Raw genomic sequence first — 14,225 nt, forward strand, 5'->3', positions numbered from 1 at the left:
AGGGGCTTCAGGCTTTATTATCATAACTGTAGTGTTTGTACTTTAAAAAAGTGAGCTAAGTTTCGGTCGATTACGAAGTTTCTGCTTGTAAAGACGTTTGTTTAATCAACCGTGGATTTGACCCGTTCTTTTGTTTGGTTACCTTGAGTAATTTCTACAATATTATAAAAAACAACAACAATAACAATTTAACCAAATCCCAAGAAATTATAATAAATTATACGTGGGTTATTCCACTCGATCGACTTGAGGAAATTTGAAGGCTTGTAAAATTTGAATTAGCAAGCAATTACCACCTAATCAAGATAAACGTCCATTGAAGCATCTTTTACATTCAATTTTGATTCGTAATTGAAGATGTTTATGATGGAAAAAGATAAAATAACAACCTCTGTTTTTAATAAATTTAAGTTAAAAACTTAATAACTGTCATCTTTAATTTGTTAGAAATAACTTCCTGAATGCGTTCTGGGCGTATGTTCCCCTAGTTGGCCTTGTCTTGCATTACTTTCCCGTTGTTTATTTCTTAAATCTGCTCTAAATTGAAATAGAATGCAGCTCTATTTACATATTTTGAAATCAAACGCAATTTTGAAATATCTCATTACTTATCCCTGTTTTTTTTTGTGCAAATATTCAACATGCATTTTGTTAATTTTTATTTGAAAAAGTATCAATTTTAATACAAATTTTCGTATATTGAAACGATAACAATAGTTAAATTTCATTTCTTTCGAAATGTTTGTGTTAATGAACTACTGCCAGGTAAAAGTGGGCCAAGGTGTTTCAACAGCGATTAGGTTAAAGAACAGCCAAAAGATTCTTTCATGGTTGGATTCTTCATTTGTATGATTCATTACACTGGAAGATTTGAACAATAATTTTAATTTTATCACAAATCCAAAATTAGCTGTTAATAATGTTCAATTGAGTGATCTAACGGAAAAATAGTATACAAGAAATAAGATCAACTTCACTTATTTATATTAAATTATTATTTATTAAAAACATAACGACATAAAAATATGTATTTATCAATTTTCTTAATAATTAATGACGAAGGTAAAGGAGATTCAATCAGATATCTGATATGGCTTGCTAGTGTCAAAAATGATTTATTGAACAATTCGTAACTTAAAAATTTATACTCTTGTTAAAGTGTAAATAACCAGCTGACGTTAGATATCTGAAATGAGAAAATTTAATCATATCAAAGAAAATTTGTTTCAAGGATAAAGTTTTTCCTTCATCCTTATCACACTTTTAAAACCTCTCTGGCAGGTTGTTTCTAGTAAATTTAAATAAGAACGGAAACTCAATGTTGCAAATTTTATTTCCATTCAATCAATTTCTTAATGGCAATATATTTAAGAGATAAAACAATTCTCGTTTAGAGATCTCGAGAGGGTCCTTAGTACTCAATTTGGACAAAATTTTGTTGCTAGTTCGGAATCAAACTTCTCAACTATTCTGTTAATTTTTTGCCCAATAATTTTGATTAATTTATTAATGAAATTTTGTTTGATTTATAAAACCGTTCATAATTTGACCCTTCGAACTGGTTCTGCAAGCATTCCGTCAAATTTCATAAAAAATATTTTGATGAAATAATAGATTAAGGATCTCTGCTGTGTTCCGTTACAGTGCATACATTTAATTGAATACTTCAAGGTGTTTTTCAAACCATTTTCAGATCATCTTCCCCTTTATTTCTCTTTATCCATTGTAACAACCCCAGATGATAATGTTTTTCCTCTTTATTCTCAGTTAGTTTGGCGGGATAGTACTTCAAGTGCTTACAGGAAAAATATTGAGAAAATTCTTAAAAATTCCGATGAGATTTTTGTGGATCCTCAAAGATCCTCAGATGCTTTAGTGGCAATTGTTAAAAATGCTTACCTCGTCTCCCATTCTTCAGTTACAAGGTTTGAAAGAAAACAACCATGGTTTGACAGTAAATGCTACCATGGGAGAAATCGGTCTTTTAGACTTTTAAATTTGTTTCGCCAAACTAAATCTACCTACATCCAAATAGCCTACAAGAACCCCATTAATGAGTACAAAAGTATTTGGGCATATAAAAAGAGGGATTTCCTTACTTCTACGGCTAGAAAATTAGAGCAAATAAACGAGTCGAAAGAATTTTGGAAACAAGTGAACCACTTAAAAAAAAAAAGAATGGTCTGCGGATCTAATATTTTAATGGATCACTGTACCACTTTGGTAGTCTGCTCAATCCTAAAATTAATGTAGTATCAACTTTGTACCCAGAACCATTTATTCAGGATCAATGTTTAAATGCACCTTTTGCTCAGGATGAGTTGACGCCAGTAATTTCCGGGTTAAAGGATGGCAAAGCTCCTGGTTAGGACAGGGTATGTTATGAGTTCTATAAATTTGCACCCGATATGTTTAAAGAAAAATTATTGCAATTTTTTAATTTAGTTTACAATACAGGTGTTACCCCCGCTTCTTTCAGTCGGTCAATTTTCCTCTCTTCAAGCACGGTGATATCAACAAGGTTGCCAACTATAGGGGTATCTTGTATAGATACAATCGCTAAGATATTTTCTGGTGTATTACTGCTGCGTCTTGAAACTTACATATCTAATAATCATTTATTGTCTGAATTTCAAACAGGTTTTAGACCTATTGTACTGTTGACAATCTCTTTGCGTTCATAAATATTATTAAACTCCGTTTCCTTGAAAGAGGTAAGAAGACATATTGTTTCTTTGTAGATTTTCGGGCAGCGTTTGACCGAGTGGACAGAAAAGCGCTTGTTTTAAAACTTTTTAATATTGGTGTATCAACCAAATTCATAAACGTTATAAGGTATATTCAGGTTCTCAGTCTGCAGTCCGTGGAAAAAAAGGTATTTCGGAGTGGTTTCATGTGAACTCGGGGGTAAGGCAAGGCTGTGTGCTGACTCCACTTCTGTTCTCATTATTTTTAGATGACCTGCCAGCTGCTTTAGATTCTGGTATCAGAATCGGCCATTCGTTGATTAAAGTTCTAATGTACGCTGACGTTATTGTTCTCATCGCCGACAACGCAGCCAGTCTCCGAAGGAATATAAAACTTTTGGAATCCTACTGTCTTCAATGAAATTTATCGGTTAATCTAAGTAAATCGAAGATCATGGTATTTAGGAGGGGTGGAAGGCTGGCTGTTAAATATCGATTTTTTTTTATAACAAAAAAATTGATTGTTAAGGAATATAAATATCTCGGTGTAACGCTATCCCCTCGTCTGTCTTTCAATTATCATATCAACAATAATCTACAGCGAAACGGGCTCTGAACTGTATATGGCACGACTTAATTTCCCAAAATTTTATTTCTCTTCCAGTGAAATTCAGACTGTTCCACTCAGTTTGCCGCTCGATACTGTGTTACCTCACAAGTCTGGGGCTATGAAAAATTTGAACAGCTTGAAAAAACTCAACGTTTTTTCATTAGAAAGTTATTTGCCCTTCCTAAAACTACCCCGAATTTTATGATTTATTTAGAGACTAAAGTTGACCCGTTAATTTTATATACTTTCAAACTTCATTTTAATTACATCTTGAAACTCTTGAAACATCCTGATTACCGTCTTTCCAAAATAGTAGCCCTGGAAGTCGTTAGTCGTGGTGCATTGTGGTTTAAACGTTGGAATAGCATGTGTAGGGATCTATCATGTGACTCATTATTTTCTATAAATAACTTGAATGAGTGGCCTTTGCAGTTTAAGGAAATTATAACAAAACTGAGTGTCCATTTCAGCGAAGAACTTCGTGAACAAGTCAGATCAACCTCGCGCTTTTTATTCTATAAGGAACTTTACCAAGATGATTTTAATATGTTTAACCTATCTAAGGACAGGTCTAAAGGTTTGTCATTGGTCGAGATAAGGTGGTTATTCAAAATCAGAGGGGACCTCCTTTATCTCATCCTTTACCTTTTCGGGCTAGAGAAAATATAATTTGTTCATTATGCAATGACCAGGTTAAAGAAGGCATAGTGCATTTTATTGCAAAATGCACTATCCTATCGGAGATTCGGCTTCTGCATCTAAATTTTGCTAAATTGAATGACACAGGTTATTGACTTACTGCTTAATGATTACAAAAATTTAATCAAATATGCTCGCCACGCCTGGCACTTTCGCCAAGAGTTAATATTAGAATTTAATTTTTGAATATTTTAAACCCTTGTCATTCTAAATTGCTGGCCCAAATAATTTATATATCTATACTTATTGTAAAATAAACAAAGAACGAAAATTATTGTTTATAATGTATGTTAGTAATTAATGTAATTATTAAAAATGAAATTATCAATTGTAATATTTATTTAAGGATGAATTTTTTTTCTTTTTTTCTTTTGTACTTTTTTCTATGTGTCGACCAAAAATTTAAGTCAAATGAAAATCGACCACCGGAAGATAGACCCTCCATGCCGTAATTTTACTTTAAATTATATATTATGTAATGTTTATAACTTTTCTTTTTTGCAATAAAGTATTATTATTATTATTATTATTATTTATTATTAATAGGTTAATGAAAACACGTCCAAAAAATTAAGCATCACAACTTAACACCAGTTTGGTGGGTTCTTTCGAGCAAATTGGAACAGAATTTTGTTGGTAACAAAGTCCAACTAAGTTTAACTGTAAAATATGTAAGAACAAAACAATACACGTTTAGACACTTCAGGTTGGATTTTATAATAGATTCAGACAAGGTTTTGACAGTAGATAGGGGACCCAAATTTGAATATATTCCATTGTTTGTTTTTAAACAATTAACAATATATTAATTACAATTATTTTGTCATGTTTCAGTCCAATTTGTTAAATGAAACATTGCAATACTGAAAATATAATTAGGAAAATAAACCGACATGATTAGATCTAGAGTTCTATACAATTGGGGTAAAAAAAATTATAAATCAGGACCATAATTTGCAAATGTTCTGTTCATTTTCAGTCCAATAATATTGATAAATTTATGAATCAGAATATTGTGGTTGCGAAATAAAAAAATTCACCTGCGGCCGACTGGATAAATCCGACTAATATTCGCCACGCTCGAGGCCCTGGGTTCGAAACCAGACATAGCCCATGGAATTTTAATAGAGAATTGTATGAAAAAAGTATTTTAAAGTAGTTTGACTCATCGTCCACGACGCTCAACAGGTGGTAAAACCCTACTGTATGGCAGTAATTTCTTAATAATTTTACAATCCACGTTTTCACCCCAGGAGTGTTATTCTTTGTCTTCTGTTATAAATTTGCAAGAATTTCTCTCACAAAATCAATTACTTATCGTTTTTAATATATTATTACACATCAAAATAATTGGAGTGAATCCTGAGAGTATAATTGCAAGGTTGGGTCTCAATCGACCAACGAAGTCCAAAGGGGTTAGGACCAGCTTGCAGGGTCAAAACACGAACGGTTTGGCATCTTTAAGCAAATTTTATTTAATAAATTTATCAAAATAGTTTGAAGTTTGAACAACTATTAACAAATTTATCCTTAACAGGGCTATGAAGAACCAACTTAAGAGGTGTAAATATGATTTTCTTAATCCCTTAAATTTATTTTCAACGGAAGAATAATTGCACAGTTAGGTGTGCAGAACTATCGAAAGAATTCTGTCCAAATAGGCATGGAAGAATCTTCCCGAGGGTACTTTTTAAGCAATTTTGCATTAATTTTTATGTGCAACGTTTCATTCAAAACTGTAAATTTTTGCCCTTTACATCGGTCACCAACTGTTATTGCTGCTTATTTTAGCTTTTAGCTCAATTTAGATTTCTGCAGGAGTATTTTCAGCGTTTAATCTTTAATATATGTGAGTCAACTGAGGTATTGAAAATGAGCTGTTATTAATTTTTTTTTTGTCGGTGTTCTTTGCAGTTTGTACCCAATTACGTTTTTGGCAGAAATTAATTATGTAGTTAAATAATTTACTACTAAATTATAATTAAAGTATATTGATATGTGTTCACGTCTGGTTGAACGTTCGTCGGTCAGATTAATTTATTATTGTACTGTTAATGGTTTCATTTAATCCTAATCATTGTTTCTCAGAAAACCTACAGCGAGTGTATCAGGATGGTCATAGAGGATCAATCAAATAATAATGCGTCAATTGAGCAGATTTGCATCTGTATGGTATGTTCAGTGATGCTGGTATGTGACTGTTCACAAACCTCAATTGGGAGAAGTCCCTATTTTGAAAATCAAACCAAAGATCATTAGGTCGATTTTGAAGACCCTAACGCTTCAACACAGCGATATGGTCAAAAATTGCTAATAAGCTTTAAAGCATTATTCTTTAACCCATTGCACAAACTTTGAACCTTCAACAATTGGCGTTGAACAAACATTACAATTTAGTTAATTAAGGCTTTAGTTGAGCTAAAAAAGTCAGTGTCATGAACGGGATTCGAACCCACGACCTTCGGGCTAAATTCGCCGCTGCTCTACGGCTACTCTAAAGAAGTCACGATAGCTCAAGTGGTAGAGTAGCCGAAAGTCGTAGGTTCGAATCCCGCTCGTGACACTGACTTTTTATCTCAAGCCTTAATTAATTGAAAAGAATTTATTGGTCAATCGGACCACGAAACCTAATAGATTAGAATTTAGTTTTACCTCTGCCAGTATGGTTCGGCGGAAACTAACTGGATACTTGGGCCAAGACATTATCCTATCGAAGAATTTTTTACATACAAGGTTAAATATTTGGGCCAATATAAACCGCCATAAAAATACAACGTAGATGTCCTTGCTTCTATTCTTTTTTTAATTAAATCTTAAGGCTGTAAATCCGTTTACTGGGTTGATCAAATAATTATAAAAGCACTGCTGTATTACTGTATGAGCCAACCTTTGCATGTTTGTTCTTCTTGTGTACTATAAAAACCCGAAACTCTGGAAATTGTAATTTTAAAAATAATATAATTAAAGCGTAATTTTACGCTTCCCTATAAATCACTTGGACTAACCTCAATGCTTAAGGATTATGTTGATCTTTTTCTGTTTTCGTCAACACGGCATTTTATCTTATTCGGTTGAGAAGTTTTATCTACATAGATAAAATAGAAACCTAGCACAAAAAAAAAATGATTCGCTCTCAATCGCACTTGTCCCAGATAAGTCAACCTGAAGTTTTAACATTTGAGTTTAACGCGGAAACATTGTTTACCACCCTTGTTCTCTTTTTTTCTTCTATTTTGTGAAGAAAGAATCAGAATTGCGGAAACGCCCAGAGAATGGCCTTCGCCGGCAACAAGGTCGGTTTTTTAACGGGCATTATCCGGACAAAAGTCGAACGAATCGACTCTAGTTCGAATCCGTCATGCTTATCACAACTAGATAAACCGGTCGAGCTGTTCGAATCTAAAAACTTGAACTTCAAAAGTCCCCATTTTGAAAATTAAACCAAACTTCATTGTGTCGATTTTGAAGGCCCTAACGTTGCTTCAACGCAGCGATATCCTGTTTTGGTCAAAAACTGTTAATAAGCTTTAAAGCATTATTCTTTAACCCATTGTACAAACTTTGGACCTTAAACAATTGGCGTTATACAAACATTAGAATTTAGTTTTACGAAAAATTCGAAATCTACAACAATAGATACTCGATTTATAATAAAATTTATTCTCAAAGCAGTTTAGAAGATCGGATTAATCCACTTCTGTCGTAAAAACAAACATATCAAAAAAAGATCGGTACACTTGATACAAAAAACGATATTTATCATCCATACAGCAGTCCGGCCCTGGCACCTTCAGACTTCATTCTAATGGCCATTAGTTTCTTTTAGGATTTACATGACCTCATACAGAAGATGGGCTCTAGCTTTAAGAAACTGTAGCAAACTATTCTTATATGCGAAGACTAAAGAAAATAAAGAAGAATACGAAAGGCGCACATATTTATATATTTTCGGACGATCAGGTACCTATCTAGGCACTAAATGCGTATGCCTCTAGCTCTAAAATCTGGGAATGATTAAACTGCCTAATGATCTTAGGAGAACAAATCCAGTATACCTTGGGTTCCTGATATAAAGGAAAAAAGTAGCAGACCATAAGCCAAAGTACGGACAGCCCTATCTCTCCTGGGTCCGTAACCTCAAGAAAACATACCGTAAACTCGGCCAAGAATATGCTAAAGGAAAAGCTGAAAAACGGGTTGAGAAAGAAAAACGCACTGGACAAAAGCGGCAGGTATGAAGCCAGCTAAAAGATTTATAAATCTCTCACGAAGAAAGGCGAACATGCATCTCTCTCTTTCACACACTCTCTCTCTCTCTCTCTCTCTCTCTCTCTCTCTCACTCTCTTTCTCTTTCTCTCCCAGCAGGCAAGATTTGAAGAAATAAAAAAGCAAAGCACAGACAGAAACGTGTCAACCAGAAACATCGGCACACATCCTTTGAGAATGGTAAGCAGTAAGCACTAGCATGGTAACATGGATACAGGATAGCACCATGTACTGTAGTGCTTAGTTCTGTAGGAAAAAGCGCACATTCCAAGATGTGAAATGTAATCATAGATGTGTCACAATAGACCTAAAACACAACCCGAAAATAAAGACCAGAATGATAAAAAAAACCGCCAAATTTTACTGAGAATATCAAGACCTCATGGCTCTAAACCTCAGAGATGTCTGACATGGACGAATTAATTTAATAACCAAATTTTATCGTACAAGAAATTTGATTTAAATACGACCCATAAATATTCATTAATAGCGAGAATAATAAATATACAGGTTTTATTTTATAAGGTACGAACAAAACGACAGCCTGGGTAATTTATTTTGGATAAGTATTTTGTTTTTAATATAATTTTGATTAAGCAAATACACGACATTATTGCCAACCAGTTCTATAACGACACATTTGTTATCTGTTCAGATAAGACGAATCACATTGTAATTTAGTTTAATTACGCGTGGTATTGGGGCTGCGGCTGTTTTTATTACACATTTAACTGCGTCTATAATAACAAAAATGACATCGTAAATTAAATCTGGCGGAAGAGTTATTTAGTGTCGCATTTAGCATTCGCTTTATATTGTCGATTTATTTTTACATCAAACACTTCTAACCGATTGCGCATATGTTTCTACTGTTTCGGTGATTTTCAAAATAAATTAAACATTACTTTAATTTTGCTTTGTTACAGCCAATACTACTCCGAGATTCTCTGTTTTACTAATTCGCGATTTAATTTATCATAATTTTTTACTTCAAACACTTCTACGAGATTGTGTGTATGTTTCTAAATTTCAGCGAGTTATTTAAAAATGGGTTATGTTTTAGATCAAGCACTTCAACGAGAGTTTGTTTTTATTGTTTCCATCATTTTCTTATTTACTTAAAAATAATTTGTTACATCAAGCACTTCTACGAAATTTTATGTGTCTTTAGGTTTCCACTATATCATAATTAATTAAACATAACTTTTTACTTCAAACACTTCTACGAGATTCTGTGTATGTGTCTACAATTTCAGCGAGTTATTTAAAAAATGGGTTATTTTTTAGATCAAGCACTTCAACGAGAGTTTGTTTTTATTGTTTCCATCATTTTCTTATTTACTTAAAAATAATTTTTTACATCAAGCCCTTATAGGATATTTTGTGGATTTTTATGTTTCCACCATTTTCATAATTAATCAAACATAATTTTTTACTTCAAACACTACTTCGAGATTCTGTGTACATTTCTACAGTTTTGATCATTTTCATATTTAATTAATCACAAATTATATTTAATTTTCTTGCATCCAATATTCTATGATATTCTTTGGGTTTCCTTTTGTTCCTGTTTCCTTCATGTTCATAATTAATTAACTATTTTTTTACATCACCCGCTTCTACGAGATTCTATATAGGTTTTTACTCTTTCGGCTGTTTGTAATTTTGTTAATAAATTCCTCCTTTAATGAATGAAAACTATTATTCTTTCAACCTAGAAATAACTCAATTAAATATATTTTATTTTATGGTATATTATCTTTGAGATAGTTTATGTGTATTTTGAATTCGCAAACTTTCGCAGTTAAATTTAAGGCTACCAAAGGATTAAAAAGCGATTGTAAAATATGCAACTGTTTTATTTAAGAGTTATTCTTATTTATAAATTTTAGAGTTTGAAAACTGATTTGTTTTCATAGAAAACGTTTGGAAGAAAGAAGTTTTGACGCAAATAAACATTTTTTACACAGAACAAAATTGATCCCATAAGATTACGAGTTTTAAAAATGTTTCAACTAATCCAGAGAGAAACAAGCGTTCTGGAGTGTCTAGCCTTGAACTTGCAATTCGCCAACTCCTATTTGAAGACATCTTTTATGTAAATTCTCTGTGAAAAACTACCCTCCCAAATAGAACACCCAACATCAAGAATTTGCGGTGTGTTCGAATGGTGTAAATTGGGCAGCAAAGAGAAAAATTCGAGCTCGAACAAAAAAAAAACGCTTCTCCTGAAAGTTGGATTTTTTCACCTTTTGGTAGTTTTCTCCAAAACCCTTTATAATATTGAAACGATTGTTTTTTTTATTATTTGCAAATCAATAAAGCTATAACAAGCAAAAATCATAGCGAGTTATTTATATAAAAAAATATGCATTAAAAACACCCAGGAGTGAATAAATAAATTTCTTTGTATAAAAAAAAAAATAAAATTGTACTCAAATTTAGGTTGTTGCCAAAAATTAACGATTCACTACTTTTTAAACAATGAACTACAAATTCAAAGTGTAAGACAAATAAAACAAACAAAAAGTTGGTTTTAATAGACCAAAAACATTTTGAGAAAAAAATACCGGAAAACGGCAACCTTTTACCCTTTCTTTGAACAACTAAATGACCTTGAACAATTGTCTAAGCCACTAAACTAGGCAAGGATAATGAGATTAGGATTTTAATAATTTTTCTTTTAATTTAAATTGACAATTTAAAAAATACTCATTAACAAGTCCATAAGGCTTTGAACGGACGCTACCCCCCCTGAAAGCTGTGAAAAATATTAAGTGCCGAACGAAAAAGAACTTATGTTTTTTGGGACTTCAATTTTTACGTCATCAATCCATTCAAATATGTTTTGATCATCTTCATAATTAATTAAACGTTAATTTTATTTTATTTCGTTATATTCAAAACTTCTATAAAATTCTGTGTATATTTCTTCTGTTTAGATCATTTGCATATATAATTAAATATAATTTTTATTTATTTTCTTCATCATGCCCTCGTACAAGATTCTGTCGATAAATATTTCTAATTTTTCCATCTTTTCATAATCAATTAACGTTATTATTTCAAAATTAATTAATTAGATCAAACACTACTACCAGAATCTGTATAATTTCTACTGTTTCAATCGTTTTCATAATTAACTAAACATAAATTTTATCCTGTATTGAAAATGAAATATAAAATATAAAATTTTACAATTAAAGAAATTTTTTGTATAAATCATATCTACGAGATTCTTTTTATGTTTCTACAGTTTCAGTCATTTTCATTAATTTAATTGTTTTATACCCTAAATTATACGAGATTCAGTATATGTTTCTACTCTTGCGGCTTTTTAAATAATCGATTAAACATAAATTTTATTCTATTTTGTTATATCCAACACTTCAATGAAATTCTACATTTATTTATGTGTTCCAATAATTAACCAATTAATTAAACACAAATTTTATTTTATTCATTCTAAATCTGTAACGCGATTCTGTTTATATTTCTACGATTTTGATCCCTTTTATAATTAATTTAGCCTACAGTTTTTGCAATAAACAATTCTACGAGATTATGTGTGTATTTCTAATGTTTCGATCATTTTAATAATTAATTAAACGTAATTATTCTTTTATTTCCTTGCATCTAACCCTTCTACGAGATTACGTGTAATTTCTACTGTTTCCATTATTTTAGTAATTAATTAAGCATTAATTTTATTTTGTTAAATCCAACACTTCCAGAAAATGCTGCATGCACATATTTAATGTTAAAATTTTGTGATCATTGTTATTACTTCATATCAGCATTTGCACATTGGTTGTTTCATGGAATTTTTATATCACTAATTTCTACGAGATTCTATGTATGATTCTACAATGTCAGTCATTTTCATAATTAAATAAACAGGTAACATAATGTAAGTCCTTTTTAAATCAATGAAAATTTTTTTAAAAATAAATTTGATTAACGTCCTTAAGGATTTCACAGTGGCTTTTTTACGTCATCAACCCACTAAAATTTATTACATCAAAAAATGGAAATGATAAATGGTCAGTACTGACAAACCGTTAGAATTTAAAAGAAAAAGTCATCTGGCAATTTTTATTTAGAATTGAATTTAGACAGGACTCTTCAGCGGTGTTAAAATTATTATAGAAAGAATTAAAAATACCCAAAATTTTAAAATAAATACTAATTATATGATGTGACCAAATTTAAGAAAGTCAAAACGTCAACGAGAGTAAAATAAACCTCCAAAAGCTTAAAATATTCCTAATTTGATTTTTTGTTTAATGGGAACTTTTGTCTTTGCGATTCTCTACGACATTCGAACCTTTTGGTACATCTAAAAAAATTTTTTAGAGGCAATTAAACATTTTTACGTACGTGTAAATCCCGTTTGAGGTGTACCATGACGATACTCCACCACGCTACAAGCACTGACACAGAATAACAAGGCAATCAACGTGCTTGTGTTTGGTAACTTTTTTGATTTCCCCTCCTCGGAGTTCCCGCTTGCATTGGACGTTGAAAAGCGTGGGGATAACTTTTCGCCTGCCCCCCCACCTGTGGCAACTATTCAATTTTAAGCCCTATGCATATACCATATTTGCCGGCTTGATTTGATGATGTACTCAAATCGCGGCAAAATAACTAAATATGAAAAACTTACTTCTTTTACTTTAAACGTACTTCTTTTAAAAACTGGTCCTTTTGCAAAACGAAGCAAAAATTTATTTATTTAAAAAGTTGTGTACAAACAAATCAATATAAATCACTAAACTAACAATTAAGCAAACCCTTCAAAAACCACTTTAAATTCATTTACCAAGAAAAGAAACATAGAAATAGCTTCAAAAATGAAGTGATGCAGTTCAAAAATAAGGTTAAAGATGTAGTAATAAACTTGGACAAGAAATTAACCTCACCTACAACGCATAACCAAAAATAAAATATCACCAATAGCCACAAGAAGAGCCTGAGGTGGCGAATGAAAATGGCATGGCTACACATGGCAATAAGAAGACCTAAGATTCAGACATCCTATGGCTCATTAATCTGGAGGATTAAAGTTTGACAAAAGACTAGTCTGCTGACTACAGAGGTATATGTACTGAGGATAGCAGAAATAAACCAGAAAAGATATTGCCAGAACGAAGGAGAAGCATTGGAACATGTGTTGAACATGTTGGTTTGAAGGCCTATGCAAGCTGAGATTCTTTCTATTGAGAGAAGTCTTAAGTATGCACACGGCAGCCCTTAAAAAATATTTTGGGACCTGGTAAAATGCTTTAAGATTAACAAAGAGCTCTAGACAATGATGGAGTTTGCACAATAGGCCAATATTTGTTGCACTGCGCAAGATTGTAAACAGGTGAAATTCTTGTAACCAAAACCTTTGGGTCTAAAATCAATGAACAAACCAGATCAATTATGTTCTGTGCAAGTATAAAACATGACCAGTCAAACTTATTAGGGAAGTACACCTCTGTCGTTCAGGCTAAATCCTCATAAGATCACACAGTCAAGTAGCCCTAAAAACATATGTAAAAAGGTCACGCCCAATAGTCTACAAATGTATCCCAAATCTCCAAAACTAGGAAAACATAGCAACCTGGAAATAAGGGTGTGGATGAACTCTACAGGTTCACACAGTATACATGATTATAGAACCCTCATCAAAATTGGCAAACAGTGCTGCAATTAGTCAACTCAGGGGAGTGTCACTAGCTTCTGAGAAAACACCTACAAAAGGGTATATTCAATTGTGACCCCATTTTTAGGTTATGTAATGAAGAGGAAGGAATTGCTACCTGTATCATTTTCATAGATGAAGCAACCAATCAATGGAGAAATTTGGGACAGCTCAAAAAGGCAAAAAACATTTAGGTGCTCATCCAGAGGATTAAAGAAGCACAAGAAATGGGCCAAATCTTCATAAAGAAGGAAACGGGTGGACAAAGAGGCC

At 32.1% G+C, this 14,225-nt stretch overlaps 1 protein-coding gene across 4 annotated transcripts in view; it reads right to left on the bottom strand.

Annotated features, from left to right (window-relative positions):
* Window positions 1-12,766, bottom strand: part of LOC106669723 (high affinity cationic amino acid transporter 1-like) — a 51,996-nt gene extending 39,230 nt beyond the window's left edge. For all 4 annotated transcript variants that reach the window (XM_014399424.2, XM_014399406.2, XM_014399396.2 and 1 more), the window contains exon 1: window positions 12,644-12,766. In XM_014399424.2, coding sequence (XP_014254910.1) covers window positions 12,644-12,670 — 27 coding nt within the window. In that variant the 5' untranslated portion in view covers window positions 12,671-12,766. The remainder of the gene's footprint in view (window positions 1-12,643) is intronic.
* Between the last annotated feature and the right edge of the window lie 1,459 nt (window positions 12,767-14,225).

This window comes from Cimex lectularius, unplaced genomic scaffold, assembly GCF_000648675.2.
Source record: "Cimex lectularius strain Harlan isolate CLEC.00 unplaced genomic scaffold, Clec_2.1 scaffold85, whole genome shotgun sequence".
Lineage (NCBI taxonomy): Eukaryota > Metazoa > Arthropoda > Insecta > Hemiptera > Cimicidae > Cimex > Cimex lectularius.